Source organism: Lutra lutra, chromosome X, assembly GCF_902655055.1.
Source record: "Lutra lutra chromosome X, mLutLut1.2, whole genome shotgun sequence".
Taxonomy (NCBI): Eukaryota; Metazoa; Chordata; class Mammalia; order Carnivora; family Mustelidae; genus Lutra; species Lutra lutra.
In genome coordinates this window covers 53945826-53962700 of record NC_062296.1, presented here as the reverse complement: position 1 = coordinate 53962700, position 16875 = coordinate 53945826, and the positions used below count along the sequence as shown (strand labels likewise).

The window sequence follows — 16875 nt, the reverse complement described above, 5'->3', positions numbered from 1 at the left end:
ACACATAGGTATTGGAAAGGGAAAAGGAAATAGGAGGTTGGAATTGACTTACATTAATGGAAAAACCTGACTGTGTATCAAAGTCACTGCTCTGACGAGTAAGTGACCGGTACTGCTGGTATACATCATCACCCATGTCTTGTAGGAGTTGGCCAACCTCTTGGGTCATACCCCCAGGTTTAGGGTCAGATTTCTCTGCTAGAAAAGCAAACAAAAACAAAACTCATCTGTAACTGTGCAATGTCAATGCCTATTTGGCAGCTTGGTCAATTTCACCCCTACTTACTGTGACTATTTATACGGTGATATTGCCAGGCTTTCACTTAAGAGGAGAAATGTAGTATAACCAAAAGAGCATGGATGAAAAGCTCAGTCTTTCACTAACTAGTTTTGTGACCACAGGCAATCTACTTGGTCTGTTCAACTTTCCTCAGCTGTCACTGAGCTTAAATGAACATAGCCAGTATTATGCCTAATGTAATGGAGGTCAATAAATGGTTGCCCTGGCTATATAGCTAAATTATATTTTGGGGTGGGGGAAGATATGAGGTGGAGTAAAGGTTCTATGGTTGTAGAAGAAACAAGGAGCTCTTTACAGATCAGAGTGCTAAATGGATGAAAAGCATCAAAGACTCAGATTTTTTTGACTTAGTAAAGACTATATTCATCAATTTTTGGCAATTCTGTGAGACCTATCAAAGAAATATGTCCCAAATAAAATCCAGAATGATATGACTGGAATGAAAGCTGAGGTTCCTAGGAATTCATTCATGATTTTCCCAGTACTTACAAGCAGCACCTTAGCTAGGAATAAAGGTGGATTGTGATGGTGCTCTCAAAGGTCAGGAAGCCTAACTATACCTTCTAATACTGATCCCAGTTTTTTGGGAGATAAAGATGTTTTTGTTTCTGAGAATGAAAATATTAGAGACTCCTTGGTATTTATTTTTCTGTCCACAAGATACTATCTCCTCTTTAATCTTTTTTTATTCTTTCCTCTGTATGGGATGGACTCTCATATGTCAGCATTCTCCTCATCTCCTCTTAAATGATAATTTAAGACTTACTTTAGAAACCACCTGTTCTAAGAAACTTTCCTACAGGCCCCAACCCTCACCAAGTCAGGTGCCTTGCTCTAGGATTCACCACTACTTTGCCATCTGTCATAATGTATGACCACTAGTTTTTTCAGAAAAGGACATCATGTTTTATTCATCTTGATTCCCAGTACATGGGCACATAGTGAGTGCTCATTAAGACTAAGCTGGTTGAAATATCCAGGCAAACTGCCCAGACTTCTGAGGTACAGTAGCTACATACCTTCCTCTGGAGCATGGTATGCAGCCAGGGCATTCAGCATATCATATATCACCTCCTTGATAGTATCAGGAATGACAGGCAGGGGCGAGGGCTTCAAAGGGGTTGTCTTTACCAGCTGTACAGCATTAGGACCTTTAATTCTAAGATTCTCAAATTCATCATCTGAAGCTAAGCCAAAGTGAGACAGAGAAAAATCAGTCAATAGTGAACCAGTACCTAACCTTGGTTGGGGATAAAGACTCAGAAGGGGGCTTGTATAACCTGTAAGCTTGGGACAGGTGGCCATTTACAAACAATGTTCAAGTAGCCTACTAGAAAATCTGGCTCTTACTTTCTCTAAATCCCACAGGGTTTATTAGAGCAGTACCAAATAGTAAATAGAATACAGGCAAAAAAGTACGCCTTTTGCCTGGCGCCTGGATGGCTCAGTCGGTTAAGTGTCTGATTCTTGATTTTAGCTCAGGTCATGATCTCAGGGTCATGAGATTGAGCCTCACATAATCAGGCTCCATGCTCAGCTGGCAATCTGCTTCTCGGCACCACCTCCCACCCCCGCCATGCAAATGAACAAACAAATAAATCTTTAAGGAAAAAAAAAATACAGTCTTTGTAATTGGGGAGACTTCGTTCTGAAATCTACTTCTGTTAGAGGATAACGGCCAAATTACTTAAACAAACCTTAATTTTTAAAAATTTTTTTAATTCCTAAAATTTGAGGTTTAAATGAGATCACACATGAGAAATGCTCAGCACAGAGAGCCAGGTACATATCTGAGGCTCCCAAGATAAAAGAGTTCCCTTCCCAATCTACCTTTTATTTTATTTTATTTATTTATTTTTTAAGATTTATTTATTTATTTATTTGACAGACAGAGATCACAAGTAGGCAGAGAGGCAGGCAGAGAGAGAGGAAGGGAAGCAGGCTCCCTGCCGAGCAGAGAGCCCGATGCGGGGCTCGATCCCAGGACCCTGGGATCATGACCTGAGCCGAAGGCAGCGGCTTTAACCCACTGAGCCACCCAAGCGCCCCAATTTTAAAAAGAAAACCCACAACCCTACAGAAAAGTTTAAAGGTTAGGATAAATAATACCCATACTTTTAATCTAGAATCAACATTTGTCTACCCATAAATATATTTACCTGCACTTAAGATCGGGGATATTTTCCTACATAACCACAATACCATCATAACACCCAAGACATTTAACAAAGATATAATTATCTGACTATACATAATCAGTATTCAAATTTCTCTCAATCTCTTTATTGGGTCCAGAATCCCATCAAGGTCGGTAGTTCTAGTTTCCTTTTACCACCTAGGGTAACCTTACATTTTTTCCCCTTTAGAACATTAACAGAACATTAATACTTTTGAAGAGTCTAGGCTGTCTGCCTTATAGAATATTTCACAATTTGCATTTAGTTGTTTCCTCGTAATTAAATATAGGTTGGACATTTTTTTTAAAAGATTTTATTTATTTATTTGACAGAGAGAGATCACAAGCAGGCAGAGAGGCAGGCAGAGAGACAGGAGGAAGCAGGCTCCCTGCTGAGCAGAGCCCGATGCGGGACTCGATCCCAGGACCCTGAGATCATGACCTGAGCTGAAGGCAGCGGCTTAACCCACTGAGCCACCCAGGCGCCCCTAGGTTGGACATTTTGAGCAAGAACACACTGATACTGCGTACTCCCTACTCCATCAGGTGAGTCATCACATGTCTACCTGTCCGTCAATTACCACTCTCTCTGTAAACCATTCACAGTGTATAGAAGCTCTGTTGTCACACCAAGACAAATTCTTTGAAGGCAAGGACTAAACTGAATGAGACCTTGCTTTCTCTGGCAGGGATTATGAGAGGGCAAGTAAGAAGCTACTGAAGTACCTCTGAATTGGCCCACATGACCAATCAGTCAATGTCCCAACCCTTGCCTACCAAAGAGGCTTTCCAAGTTACAGGTCTCTTCACAGAAAATCTCTGGGGTTATACGAGGCCATAGACTTCAATATCTCAAAGGGCAGGGGAAGGGGAAACTCACCAGTTCCTGACCCTCGAGGGGCTGGAAGGGCAATGCGGATACAGCAGTTGGCTACTTCTGTGAAAATGTCTGGATTGCGGCATGCAGCTGGCCCAAGGACACGAAGGATGTAGTTGATCTCCCGAGAACCAAGGCTGCCAGATACAACACCAGAGGTAGTGCTACCAGCTCCACTTGTAGCTGCTGAGCGAACCACCTTTTAAAGAGAAGAAGAAACACTGCTGATAAGACCACTTTTCAAAAATACAATTGCATTCAAGGAAGAGTTACCAAGGTTTTTAAAATACTATCCACACTCTGCCTCAAGACAGTAGATGACAGCTTTAGATTTTTGAGAAAAGATGCACTTGGTCTTTTAAGTCCCACTCCTTCCTGATTATAAAAAAAGTTACAGTATTCAGCATATCCCAGAACTATCAATTATTACACCAGATGGCATGTGATCTTCATAAAAATTGGAAAATATATCTAGACCACTGATCATCCATATAAATTATAGCTCTCATATGTAAGTGCCAGCTCCTAGCCTTCCCAAATGCTGTCCCAATTTTAAGCCAGAATGGTTCAAACTCTAAAAATATGCAATACTGATATCTTGGTGTTTAAGAACAAAATTAGACGTTTTCTTTACGTCTCAATCATCAGTCTCAGATAGCCACAGGAAATATCAAACTATTTACAGACCACTTGCTCTGATAGTACAGGGCTTACACATCATTATACTTTTCGTCTTCTTATAAAAGGACTCATCAATCAATAGAAAATACAGGAAAGAATAAGGAAAATAACTCCACTGTATTTTCCATTATTTATTCCTTTGTCAACTGTTCACAAACATCTTTTGGAATCTTAATGCTTTTCTTACCAAATCAGTCATGCTCTTTAAGTTTAACTTATTAACCCCTTTATCTTGCCTGTAAGGCTACAATAATGAACTCTCATTTTTTTAAATACAAAAAGTGTAATTTCACTATAAAGAACGTGCTATAATTTATCCAGTCCTCTGCTGGACATCTGATCTCATTTCTTGTTATTACAACCATTCTACAGTGAACAATCTATATTTACCTCAGCATACTTAAACTATCAAATAAATTCTTAGCCACAGACTTTCTAGGTCAAAGGATATCTTAAACTGACAGTACCAAATTGCCCTCCAATGTGGCTGCACTAATTTCCACTCCTACCAAAAGTAAGAGTATGCCTGGTTGTCCACACCCACACCTGCAATGGTTATTATCAAGCATTTACATTTTGCCAATTTGATATGTTAAAACTGCCACTGGATCTTCCTTTGCTCCTTACCCCCCCCCCAATACAATTAAGCTTAGAAAAGTTCTCTTATCCAACAAGAACCTGATTTTTTTTCCTAGCATTTTTTAAGGTGTATGAACTTTAAACAATTTGTTTTTAAGTCAGAATTCTATCTGTATATAGCTGTTCCTTCCCTCTTAGGCTTTCTCTTGCCCTTGGAATAATGTATATGCAGCTTTTAATAGCATTCTTTCTTTTGATTTTGCTCACATCAGATGAAATTTAAAAAGGCTGGTTAAAGAATTAAAGAATTTGAGATGTATACTCATACACATGTGTAAGTATAAAGTGGTACCCCTTTTCTGGCAAGTTAAAAAATATTTATACATTTTGACCTGATTTCTAGGAATCCCTAAGAAAAACAAAGCTAAATGCAACAAAGCTATGCACAAAAATACATACTGCAGCACTACTTATAAATGTGGTAATCAGTGTCCCAAAAGAAAAAAATGGAAGTCCAGTAACATTCACATGATGACTGCTGACAAAGAATTAGGAGGAGGAAATAAGACATTTGTCTTCCCTATGTTTCCGCTTTCTTAATGTTGTTGTTAAAAATACTTTCATTTTTTCTAATTGTTTTGTCATTTCTTCCACTGCTTTATATGTTTCCTAAAATGAACATATATGCCTCAGTTTTCTGATTGCACAATGGGTATCTGTAAGGAGCTTATTAAAATGTCTGGTATATCATTAAGTATTCCCAAAACTTTACTACTTTTACAACCCCAAAATACAGTGTTTGGAAAATAGGCTCATAGGTGAACACATGATCAATACTCCTATAATGTAATTAAGACACGAACTTGGCAGAAGGTATCCCATTCCCTCATGAACAGTTTTTGGTTTGAAAAACCTATATATATTGCCAGAGAGAACTTTACAGGCAAGATTTATTAACTATAGTAAATTTAAGGATAGAAAATGTTATGTTCTACTTTTTAAAAAATGTCATCCAATGGGACAATCTACCATACCTAAGCAAGCACCAGATCACATATTTGGTAAAGTTTGCCAGACAAAGCACATAGTCTATGTATTTAACTATATATATATCTTATGAAGAACCAGAAATATATCTGTTCTGAGACCAAGGAGAACAAAGGTTTGATATAGAGCTAAAAGAGCTTCTGCCACCACAAAGACTCACCTTTTCCATGGTATGACGGAGGGTACAGGGGTCCTCAATGATGTGTCTTAAGAGAAGGGTGACCAGGGGAGTAAACCCATTGAAGCCTGAGCTCTGGGTCAAATTCAAGATCATGCGGGTACTCTTCAGCTCCGCAAACATCATGGCATATTTGTGGTCTCGGGTGAGCCTCAGACAGAGGCGAAGGGTGGCATGCAAAGTGTCTGGGTCCACAGGGACTCCTAGCATGCTCACGCAGGCCCGGATTAAAACAGTCACCATATCCTCTGTCAGGCCTTGTATTAGGATCTCCCCAATTTTTGTTTCTTCCAGGCTTGTCTCCTTTTCAGTATTTGTACTTTCTAGGGCCAAAGGAGTATCTACAAATAAGAAAGTAAGAGTTCAGACAGTTTAACTTGACATTTCCTCCTCCATCTCTCCCTCAGAGCCAGGTCAAGCACCTGGGTCCTTATTAAGAGAAACATACAAAACACCAATTCCAAGACCAGATGAAAGGGCATATAAAAAGGACTGTTGATCTTTAAGTCATCAAACAATCTGATGGATAAGAAAATCACTCATGATGAAGCTGGCCAAAATTTAAGCCATAAAGACACGCTAAGCTTTATATAACATATCCTGAAAGACTCAAAACTAAAAGTCCATACCATTGGCTTTATTTTCTTTACGTTTGATATCCATTTCTTTGCTTTCTTCCAGTGTCTTCTCTAGCTCCTGTCCGTTGCTATTTTTCGAGTTTTTATTCAGTCGTGGTACTCTCAGGAGAGTCAACATCACAGGGCGCCGGTTCCCTGTTTCTTCATTAACCTAGAATTTCAAGGAGACAAAGAATATCTCTACAAAAAAAAAACAACTGTAAGAGGGGTTTTGGAACTCCCAGGCAAAATCCTGTAATAGGAAGGAACCCTGGCAATTTTCCCATCCCTATCATTTACAGAGAGAAAAAGCCTAAGGTCCCCAGAAGGAAAGTAGCATACATAAGGCCATATAACAAACTGGAAACTTTCCAACAGAGCAGATACCATCACTAACACTTAAAATCATTTCTGGATGGGACAGTATCAAACTGCCACAGACTGACTCATGGTCTCACTAATGACTTTAGGAAGACTCCATTCTCTGTAAATTACACCCAATTTAGTAGTGGTAACAGTGCTTCTTAGAACACGTGAGGACTGCTGGTTCAGGAAGAAGCAAGCCAAAAAGCACACCCAGTACCTTCCCCTCATTTCAGTAAAAGTTTATGGCACTGAGTAAGCATGTACCTGCACCATTGTAGTGAACTGGACTGTGTATCTTCTTCGGCCTGCAGTGAAACGCACACTTGTCTCTCCAGATTTCCAGGCAGAATCAATTGTGCTGTTGTTGCTTGCACTGTAACTACACCAACGCCCAGAGCGGTCATCAAACCAGCGCCAGTTGTTGTTGTTGGACTGTAGATACTAAATATAAGAACACAAAGTTTAACTGTATTTCCTACAAGGTTCATTGTTAAAAGAAATAGTAACTTCATCTGTTCACTGCTAAAGCTAACACAGGAAAAAGAAATAACACCCAACATATAATGAAATTTTGAGAGCCAAGAGAGAAATTTTTGTATGCATTAACCCTCAAGTTCCTAAGCCCCTTCAGTGGCACAAAACCCTCTATACCTTTGTCTTGCAATTCTCAGCTTTCCTTTTGTTTCCAATTGTTTTTCTACAAATAGGAAACTTTCTGGATGGGCAGGAACAAAAATTTCTGTTTCTGAGAAGGCACTGAGATAACGTGACATATATAGTTTTCATACAAAGATCCACGTGGCTTGGGGCACCTGGTGGTTTAGTCGGTTAAGTGTCTGACTCTTGGTCTGCTTAAGAGTCTCTCTCTGACCCTCTCTTAAAAAAATAATAAATAATAAATAAAATCTTTTTTTTTTATTTTAAAAAGAGCATTTGGCTTTTGAAGGAATTGCTGTATAAAAGCTACTCCCCTTTCCTTTGGAGATAGCACACTCCTTTAATATTTACTTCCAGGGTAGTTTTTGGGTCCTTTTGCAAGCAGCCCCATAGAAAAATAATTCTAACTAACCATGCAGAAGAGAAATCTAGAATTACTCTGATTCCTTAAGAGATTTATGTCTTAATCAGGGAGCTTTCTCCTGATTCTTTACCACTCTCCCATATTCTCTCCTGGTCTAGTCTTGCCTCGAGAAGCTAAGTAGTTTTACCAACCATGTATTATATACCTTAGTCATCTGGGCTCTTCTTTTAGAGGAGATGGCTGTCTTTTCATAGAAATCTATCAGGAGCAACACTGGGGTGATCCACCTAAAAAAGAAATGATTTACTCTAGGAAAGCCAGAAACTTGCATAATACAGGAAAACTTACTTGATTTCACATTAGGGACCTCAACTATTTTCAAACCACAGGAAGTACTCAAGATTTGTCCTATATATGCTCTAGCAAAGTGCCTGATTCAGGCCCTACACTTTAGGGCCCAAGTGTAAGGGGAACAGAAGTGAAACCAGGTGAGATAAAAGTCACTCACTTTGGGGTCTGGACCTCCTTTTGCTCCTTTGCAGCCTGTAGGCAGGGCTGAACTACTTCCAAGAGTTTGATTAGGACGTTGAGGATGCCACTTGATTCAACCACCCAGGCACAAGGTAGCTTCAACTCCTAATTGATCAAAGAAAAAACATAAATCCCAACTTCTATTCAGTATTAAGGATTAGCACAGTACAGGAAGAAGATTAAGAGAACTGGATGAATTCAAATTCCACCTCCACCACCAACCAGCTGTGTGATCTGAGAGGAGTTACTTAAATTCTCTAGGCCTTCAGTGTCTAGACCTTCAGGGGTCACAGGAAATAATTATTTCTACCTCCAATGTTAATTATGGTGATTAAATGAAGTGTGTGTGTACGTTTGCTCACTCTCTCTAATGCCCAACACAGTGCCTGGTACATCAGCATATACTTAATACAGAAGCTGTTATTAGTATCATTGATATCATTAAAGACTGTCATCTAGGTTACACAGTCTTAATTATGTTGAAGTTAAAAAGCTTCTGTTATAGAGAACCTTTACATTCTTTCCAAGAAGATGGAGTAATTAAATGCAGCAATGATTAGTACAGTTCCCCTATAGGGCCTACACTACAGTAGTTCCTTTATAGGCGTTGCACTAGAAGAAATTTAAATGTCCAACAACAGGCAATTATTTAAGTAAACTAGGGGACATCCCAAAGATGGAATGTATACATGGCTTGGGAAAACATTCATAATATAATACTGAGACTACAGGATACAAAAGTGTCCAGTCTAATTGTTTAAATGCACAGGAAAAGGATTACAAGAAAATATAAGACCAGTCCTCTGATTTTTAAAAGGGAGGGGATTTATAAGTGATTTCTCTCCATATTATGTTACTGGGGACCCCAACAATCAGTACTTTGCAATCTTTCCCAGAAGTATCCGTTCACAAGTGCCATAGTAAGAATCACCACTTCCATCATAAAGGAAAGTCAAGACAGTAGACACACAATATGACATATATTGGACTTAATCTCCTCAGCAGTTGTAAAGGAATTACTCAATTAAGTTTAGGCTTTACTATTAAACATGAGCTACAAATGAAGAGTCACTTGTTCAAGGTCAGCTGCCTCCTAATTCTTGTATTGGCTGGAAAAAGAACATGTCCCGGCCAAACCACTCTCTTGCCTAAAATAATCTGGTGACTGACCAGGTATGAGGAAGAACCAGATTATTTCTGATGCTTTTTATCCAATTTCCACACCCGATCCCACTCTTCGGCTGCCAGTTAAGTTTCTTCAGAGAGGCCCAAATTATTCCATAACTATACTATGATGGTCATTCTAAAAACCTTTTAACTACCACTCCCCCAAATCCTCTATGACACAATTAATTAATACTTGTTCTGAGAAGCCTTTTCCTCATTATATCCAGAAGTGATGTATTAGCCCTCCTCCTGAACTCAGAGAAAATTCTGTATGTTATTTATGTGGCACAAATCACTGCATTTTGTACTTAATTACATGTCTTACAGCCTATCAGAAACTGTGGGCTCATGAAATGCAGAGATCATGCCTTATATTTCCACTATCTTCAAGGTCTCAAATGGTACATGTGTTATAATTCTTTAATCACAGGAACCAAAAAAATCTAAATCTTACCTCAAAAAGCAGTGTTAAAAGCAAGATTCTAGTAGCCAAATTGGAGGCCTGGGGCAGGGTGGCCATCTGACTGATCCACTCTGACACAGTTTTTGTGTCACTTGTTGTCAGGGGAAGAGCAGCTTTGATCAATACATCAGCAGCTTCCCATACCTATAAAAGCAGAAAGTGGCCAAGTCAGGTAACTGTAGACAGAATATAATAAGGTTTGTCAAAACATTCTCAACCTTGTAAAATACTCCCTCTATCCCCAACACATTTGCTAAAGGAGGGTGAGTAAATAGTAAAACATTTACTATATGGACTTAGTGTCTGTATCCAAAGATGTATGCTACGAAAGGAGCACCTCTAAAAGATGATTTTCTTAGGCTAGATTTCACGAAGCTAAGAAGCTAGCAAGTTAAAGGAAATTAATATTTAAAAAATTTCTAGGGAGAATAAATTTCTAATAGTCAACACCACAAAGCTTCTACCAACTTACACTTCCACCAGTAATCTTTTACTACATCTGTCCCAGAATTATCATTAAGAACAAAAATAAACCAGAATGTTAGAAATGTTGGTCTTGCTTTAATTTGCATGTTAAATTTCTTATAAATCTGACATAATTGCTCTTTTCTAAGTTTTAGTTTTCTTAAAATCATTTCTGTAAGCTCTTTATATAAAGATAACTAAACCTGGGTCTTATCTTGTGTAGAAAAAAAGGTTTATCCAGTTTGCCTTTTACTTTTTTTTTTTTTTTAAAGATTTTATTTATTCATTTGACAGAGATACAAGTAGGCAGAGAGGCAGGCAGAGAAGAGAGGGGGAAGCAGGCTCCCTGGGACCATGACCTGAGCCGAAGGCAGAGGCTTTAACCCACTGAGCCACCCAGGCGCCCCGGCCTTTTACTATTGTGATATTTCCATACACTAAAGTTATGCTTCCATACATCACTTTGATTTTTTCCTCTGCTTCTTGACTTCAAAAAATATGTAAAAGATTTCAATGATTTAAAAACATGAATTGTAGGGGTGCCTGGGTGGCTCAGTCAGTTAAGCATCCGACTCTTGATTTTGGTCCTGAGACTGAGCCCTGCGTCGGGCTCTGTGCTCAGTGTGGAGTCTGCTTGAGATTGTCTCTCTCGCCCTCTCCTTCTGCCTCTCCTCCTCATATGGATTCTCTCTCTAAATAAACAAAAATCTTTAAAAAAATCCCCCATGAATAGTAAAAAAAATAGTAGTAATGTATACAATTAGTCTATGTTAATTTCATAATGAGGAAAACAGTTTTAAAAAAATACAAATACCAGAAATACCATGTCACAGCTATTCATTATGATGAGAACTTTTTTTGCTGATGTGGTTGTTACACAGTAGAGGGAAAATGAAACATTTATTCACTGTTAGTCCATGGGACCTAACTGGGCTCAAGAGTAAGAAACATTTGGGACATTTTAGATGAATTTCAGAAGAGATGCCTAGAAAAAGAGAACCCCGTTTCTTCCTTTCAAAGACATTTTTTATGAAGTAGCTTATTCACTTTTTGCAAGAACATTCAAGAAAGAGCGAGATTACCAAATCTAAAGAATTCAAAGAGAATATATCTGTATTGGATTAAAACAAACCAAAACAAACAAATAACATACAAAAAAAAGTTTCATTTAAAAAAAAATCAGAGTTTGATGACGGCAGAAAAACCACTTTACGCACCTTTTTTAAAAAAAACTTTTAAACTATATTCAATTAAGCCAGCATGTACTACATCATTAGTTTTTGATATAGTTGTTCAACGATTCATTAGTTGGATATAACACTCTCCTTTTCTGGCTCCTGGAGAACTTACCTGATTGACTACTTGCTTCAGAATCATGTCTCGATAGTCAGCTCCATTACGTTTGATCGCGGTCATGATCAGATCACAAACCCGGTACACTGTGTCTGGCAGCTCATCAAGAAGGTGAAAGCAACCTGGCAACATGGTATCTGTGAAAGTGTGGAGCTCATCTTGTTCCAATGGATCAGCATCCTGGAACTTCTCTAGACATTTTGCTTCTTCCTCTTCCTGCTTTTCCCGAGCTTTCCGTTCCTCCTCTTCCTTCCGACAAGCAACTTCCTGGAGGCGGGGAAGGAAATGATAGCATATGGGAGAGTTTAAGAAAAACAGGGAACACTCTAAGAATGCACTGCCCTACCATACTGAAGACCCACTACCTTCTCCTCAAGCAGGTGATACATTCTTCAGGGTGTGGTAATCATTCATGAGAGCAGCCTCAGGTCAATACAGTGTATCAGTGATGGAGGTAAGTGTTATTAGTAATGGCAAAATTGGGATGAATGAATGTCCTTCTTTAGATATGAATTCCTCCAATTATCTTTCCATAAAAATACTAAGATTAATGTGTCAGACCCTTTTGGATGTCATGTTTCCTAGTTACCTCAGGTGACTCCGCTCTTTGATCCATTGGGATATCCTGTCCCAGAGACATGGCAATTGCTCTCATCATCTGGTCCTCTTCAGACATACTCAGATCCTACAGAGAAACAACCGGAAATCCAGCAACAAAGCACATACCAACTTACAGGGAATCAGACATACTGTGCTCAAGTTTTAGAGGAGAAGGTGCTCCATATGTTGCTCTGTAACAGTCAAACCCAACTAGGCTTATTTGGTCATTATAGTAACAGAGAGGGAAAATCACAATGAAGTTAAGCATAGGAGGGGGGTTTCAATGTGACCACTTATTCTGCAGCTCAGAAAAGGGAGTTTCTTCTATTGCTTTCTGACTGGATAATTTAACAGTTCTTCTACAAAAAAAAAAAAAAGTCCAGTAATTTGCACAGCTGGGAGATAGGAAGCTTCTGCTCTGATTATATTCTAGAACCAAGAGTTATCACAAAATGAAAATATTGACATGCAGAAGTCTGAAAATGAAAAGTAGTTTTTGAAGAGAAGGCTAATGAGGGAAGTACAACGGAAGAAAAAACATAGCAGCCAAACCAATGCCTACAAAATTAGAGCCCCCAAGCCAACTTACCCGAACAACTCCTCCCATGATTGGGGGAGGGTGGGTTAGAAGGTACTCTGTGGCCTGCTCCATGGTGCTGGTGTTCAACAGGGCCTCCATGGCATGTTCCCTTGTGAAGCCCATGTCCATGAGCTACAAAAAGAATGCAGGATCTCAGAAATGGCAGTAAAAGAGAAATCCAAATGCATTTAAAAAAGGCAGAAACCAGGCGCCTGGGTGGCTCAGTTGGTTAAGTGACTGTCTTTAGCTCCGGTCATGGTCCCGGAGTCCCAGGATTGAGTCCTGCATTGGTCTCCCAGCTCCACGGGGAGTCTGCTTCTCCCTCTGACCTTCTACCCTCTCACGCTCTCTCTCAATGGCTCTTTCAAATAAACAAATAAAATCTTTAAAAAAAGGGGCAGAAACCCTTTCAAGATGGAAAGAAGATTTTCTAACTTCATATGAACTGAGAACTAAGCTCAAAGAGTTAGGTAAATGAACAATCCTTTCCATCTGGTGCTTCCACAGTATTCGAACATTAGAGCTACGCAATGGGGCAGGAAGCCAGGGTGATTTTCAATTCTGTCCTCTAAGAAAATGGAACTAGATGGTTATTATAATTAATAGGATCACCGTAATCCAAAGACTGAGTTTACACATAGAAGCAAAAATTGGGCCCCATTTTTCTGGAAAACAAACTGGAAACAGAACAAGAGCCTGAGAAACTGACCTAAGAATTTTATTACTAGGAAATAATCATGAGATGTACAGAAAGATCTGCGCAAAAAGAAATTACACGCGACAGTTTTACAAAATCAGATAAGAAAATTAACATCCAGTAATAAAATAACAAAAAAATATTTTCTTAATGATAGCACAATTCTATACTATATGTTAATTATGTAAAAATTAGGCATAAAACTTAAGTGATGAAAAACTATCTTGTGTGTTGTTATAAATGACTTTAAAAATATTTTGTTGTATTTCCAGATTTTCTTAAAGGGAGCATTTATTGGTTATAATAAAAATGTGGCATGTATATGCAGAAGACATTATTTGAAGACTACCCTAGATATAAAAAGAACATACACACACACACACATAAATTACCAGGTTAAATGCTCTGTGAGACTGAAAGGTCAAGATCATAAATGCCTCCCCCACCTCCACTTCTGGATTCCGATTTTCAAAATGTGGTTTATGTATTTATTTGAAAAAACTAGTAAGTTCTGTAGGTAAGGTTGCAGAGAGCTCTTGTTGGAGATACCCTTAATCCTTTCCTCTATAGAGAAATCAGAAAGTAGCTGAGGACAGTTCGCCTCCAAAGAACAAGAAAGCCACAGCCTACTGAGTGGCTACTATACTATACTATCTATAAAAGAGTTTTAATACTAAACAACATGCTTGGGAGGACACAAATCTTATACTGGTTAGGAGCACTGAAACCATACCTTGGCTTTTCAGGAGAAAAAAAAAAAAGCTAAGAGGGAACAAATTTAAAGCTATCTTCTGGCTAAGAGGACCAAGTACTTTGTGGCACGTAAATTAGAAAACCCACAACCCACTTAGTGGCCTGTGAACTTAGAATATACTTGTGGGTTTGTGGGTTTTCTATTGGCAGCAAAGTCTCGGCCCTGGAGTGGGAACCCAGGACCCTACCTGTTGCAGTTGCTGCTGGTTGACTTGAGGTTCCCGACGGGAGCCACCTTCCTCTTGCCCTGTGTCCTCTTCTCCTCGAGATCCCTCCTTCTCTTTGCTCAGTCTCTCACGAATCACAGGTTCTCCTCGGAGAATGTGGCATAGGATGGCCAACATGGACTCAGCCATTCGCCCGCCATATACCTTTAGGGGTTTCCGGTTCCACAGGTTCTTGATGCAAGTAAAGGCTGCCTAGAAGTCATTTGAAAAGCTGTGTGAAGATCATTTTGTCTCAATTCAAAGCCACTGGAGGAATAAATCTAAGACCTATGGGACAGTCTTTCCCTGAAAGGTCAGTGTCAACGATAAAACCCTAGGTCAGTGCTGTGGAGGGCTAAAGCAGCACAGAGAAGGGGCATTTTAATCCAACCTGAAGTATCAATCTCAAGTTTACAGTTCAAATATTTACACTATAGGGAATTCTCCAGTGGTCTCTATCCCTTTCTATAAGGCAGCCCTATCTGGGAGTAGGATCCAACGGTTCTCCAAGAATCAAGTTATTTCATTAAGGAGGACATAAAGAAGAGCTAACTAGTCAGCTTGAGAAATCCCTCTTGGTTTCAGAATGCTTAATACTCACTTTCTGAGTTACCACAAGGAAGCGGAGGGCACTGAATTGTGGGAAGTTCTGGACACCTCCAGGCAATTTGGCAGGCAGTGAGTGTGGAGATTCAAGCACCGTGGTGGGATTCACCATCTTCTCCACTAGCATTAGCCAGGCATCTAGGAATTCTCCTGTGCCATCAGGTAAATCTGAATGTTCTAATCCCTCAGCAACAGGAACTTTGCCTCCCATTGATAGGGCCCAATTGAAAGTTCTAAAATTCAAATAACAGAGAATATGGAGATAAAATATTAGTACTTTAGATGGGGGGCATTCAGAAGGTTCCCAGTATCTATACTGCCACTACACATCTCTCTTCTTGCAGTTACAGCTGCTAATCTGTCCAACATTTATTAGCTTTATCTTTTTTTTTTATTTTAAAGATTTTTATTTATTTATTTGACAGAGAGAAATCACAAGTAAGCAGAGAGGCAGGCAGAGAGAGAGGAGGAAGCAGGCTCCCCGCTGAGCAGAAAGCCCGATGTGGGGCTTGAACCCAGGACCTGGGATCATGACCTGAGCCGAAGGCAGCGGCTTAACCCACTGAGCCACCCAGGCGCCCCAGCTTTATCTTTTTTGAGGGGAGGATTTATTCCAGATTTATTGGGGTATTACTGACATATAACAGATATAAGTTTAAGGTATACAATGTGATGATTTGATACACATATAGAATGCAAAATGATTACCACTTTTAGCTTTACTTTTTAAAGCCAAAATGAATAAACAAAAAAAACCCAAAATGGTTGTTACCAGAGGGGAGCATAGGGGATAGGGGGATGGTTGAAATAGGTAAAGGGGATTAAGAGGTACAAACTTAGTTATAAAATAAACAAGTCATAGAAATGAAAAGTATAGCATAGGGAATAGAGATAATAATATTGTAGTAACTTTATATGGTAAAAGATGTAACTACACTTATTGTGATGAGCACTGCATAATGTACAAAATTGTCAAATCACAATGTTGTACACCTGCAACAAGTATATAACACTGTATGTCAACTATACTTCAATGAAACAAGTGAACTTTGCTTAGAATCTTTAGACCAAGAGAAGCAGAAAAATAATCAGAGAAACAACAGGAAAGAGTAAATCTACTAGAAAAATATGTACACCTGGCACTAAAAACCAGATGAAGAAAAGCAGAGACTCTTACAAACATCTCTAGGAAAGGCTGAATCCCACCCTCCAAGGAAGACTGAGACAAATATGGCTAGTTCCCAGAATGTGAAAGTTACAACTAATGGCTATCTTTGTGTATCCTGTGGTCACAGGACAGGTGATTTAGAAAGTGGTGCGCTGCTAAGGCACAAAGAAAGACCAAACTCCGAGAAATGCTTCTCTGTGAAGCAACTTGATTCTTACTCAAAAAGAGCATTGTGGCCTCCAGAGCAGAGAAATTTCTGCAGCATGAGGTGGTAGGGATACTTCCTCTCATCGAACAGCATTGGGGATGTAAAACCAACTGAACAGATGAAGAATGTCAGCCTGAAAGGGGGGAAAAAGCAAAATTTTAGCTTTCTCCGAGGCAGTCACAGAAGCGGTGGGAAATTCATGTAGCTGCCTAGAGTAAAATTTAACATTGTACTA

General features: G+C 39.2%; 1 protein-coding gene across 14 annotated transcripts in view; it reads right to left on the bottom strand.

The window, feature by feature from the left end:
• Positions 1-16875, bottom strand: part of HUWE1 (HECT, UBA and WWE domain containing E3 ubiquitin protein ligase 1) — a 171255-nt gene that overhangs the window by 37196 nt on the left and 117184 nt on the right. For all 14 annotated transcript variants that reach the window (XM_047714756.1, XM_047714760.1, XM_047714757.1 and 11 more), the window contains 15 exons: positions 16651-16773; positions 15260-15497; positions 14641-14871; positions 13012-13134; positions 12412-12507; positions 11820-12089; positions 9996-10148; positions 8352-8479; positions 8049-8130; positions 7087-7263; positions 6469-6628; positions 5822-6180; positions 3358-3553; positions 1321-1488; positions 53-198 (listed from right to left, as the gene is read on the bottom strand). In XM_047714756.1, coding sequence (XP_047570712.1) covers positions 53-198; positions 1321-1488; positions 3358-3553; positions 5822-6180; positions 6469-6628; positions 7087-7263; positions 8049-8130; positions 8352-8479; positions 9996-10148; positions 11820-12089; positions 12412-12507; positions 13012-13134; positions 14641-14871; positions 15260-15497; positions 16651-16773 — 2650 coding nt within the window. The remainder of the gene's footprint in view (positions 1-52; positions 199-1320; positions 1489-3357; positions 3554-5821; positions 6181-6468; positions 6629-7086; positions 7264-8048; positions 8131-8351; positions 8480-9995; positions 10149-11819; positions 12090-12411; positions 12508-13011; positions 13135-14640; positions 14872-15259; positions 15498-16650; positions 16774-16875) is intronic.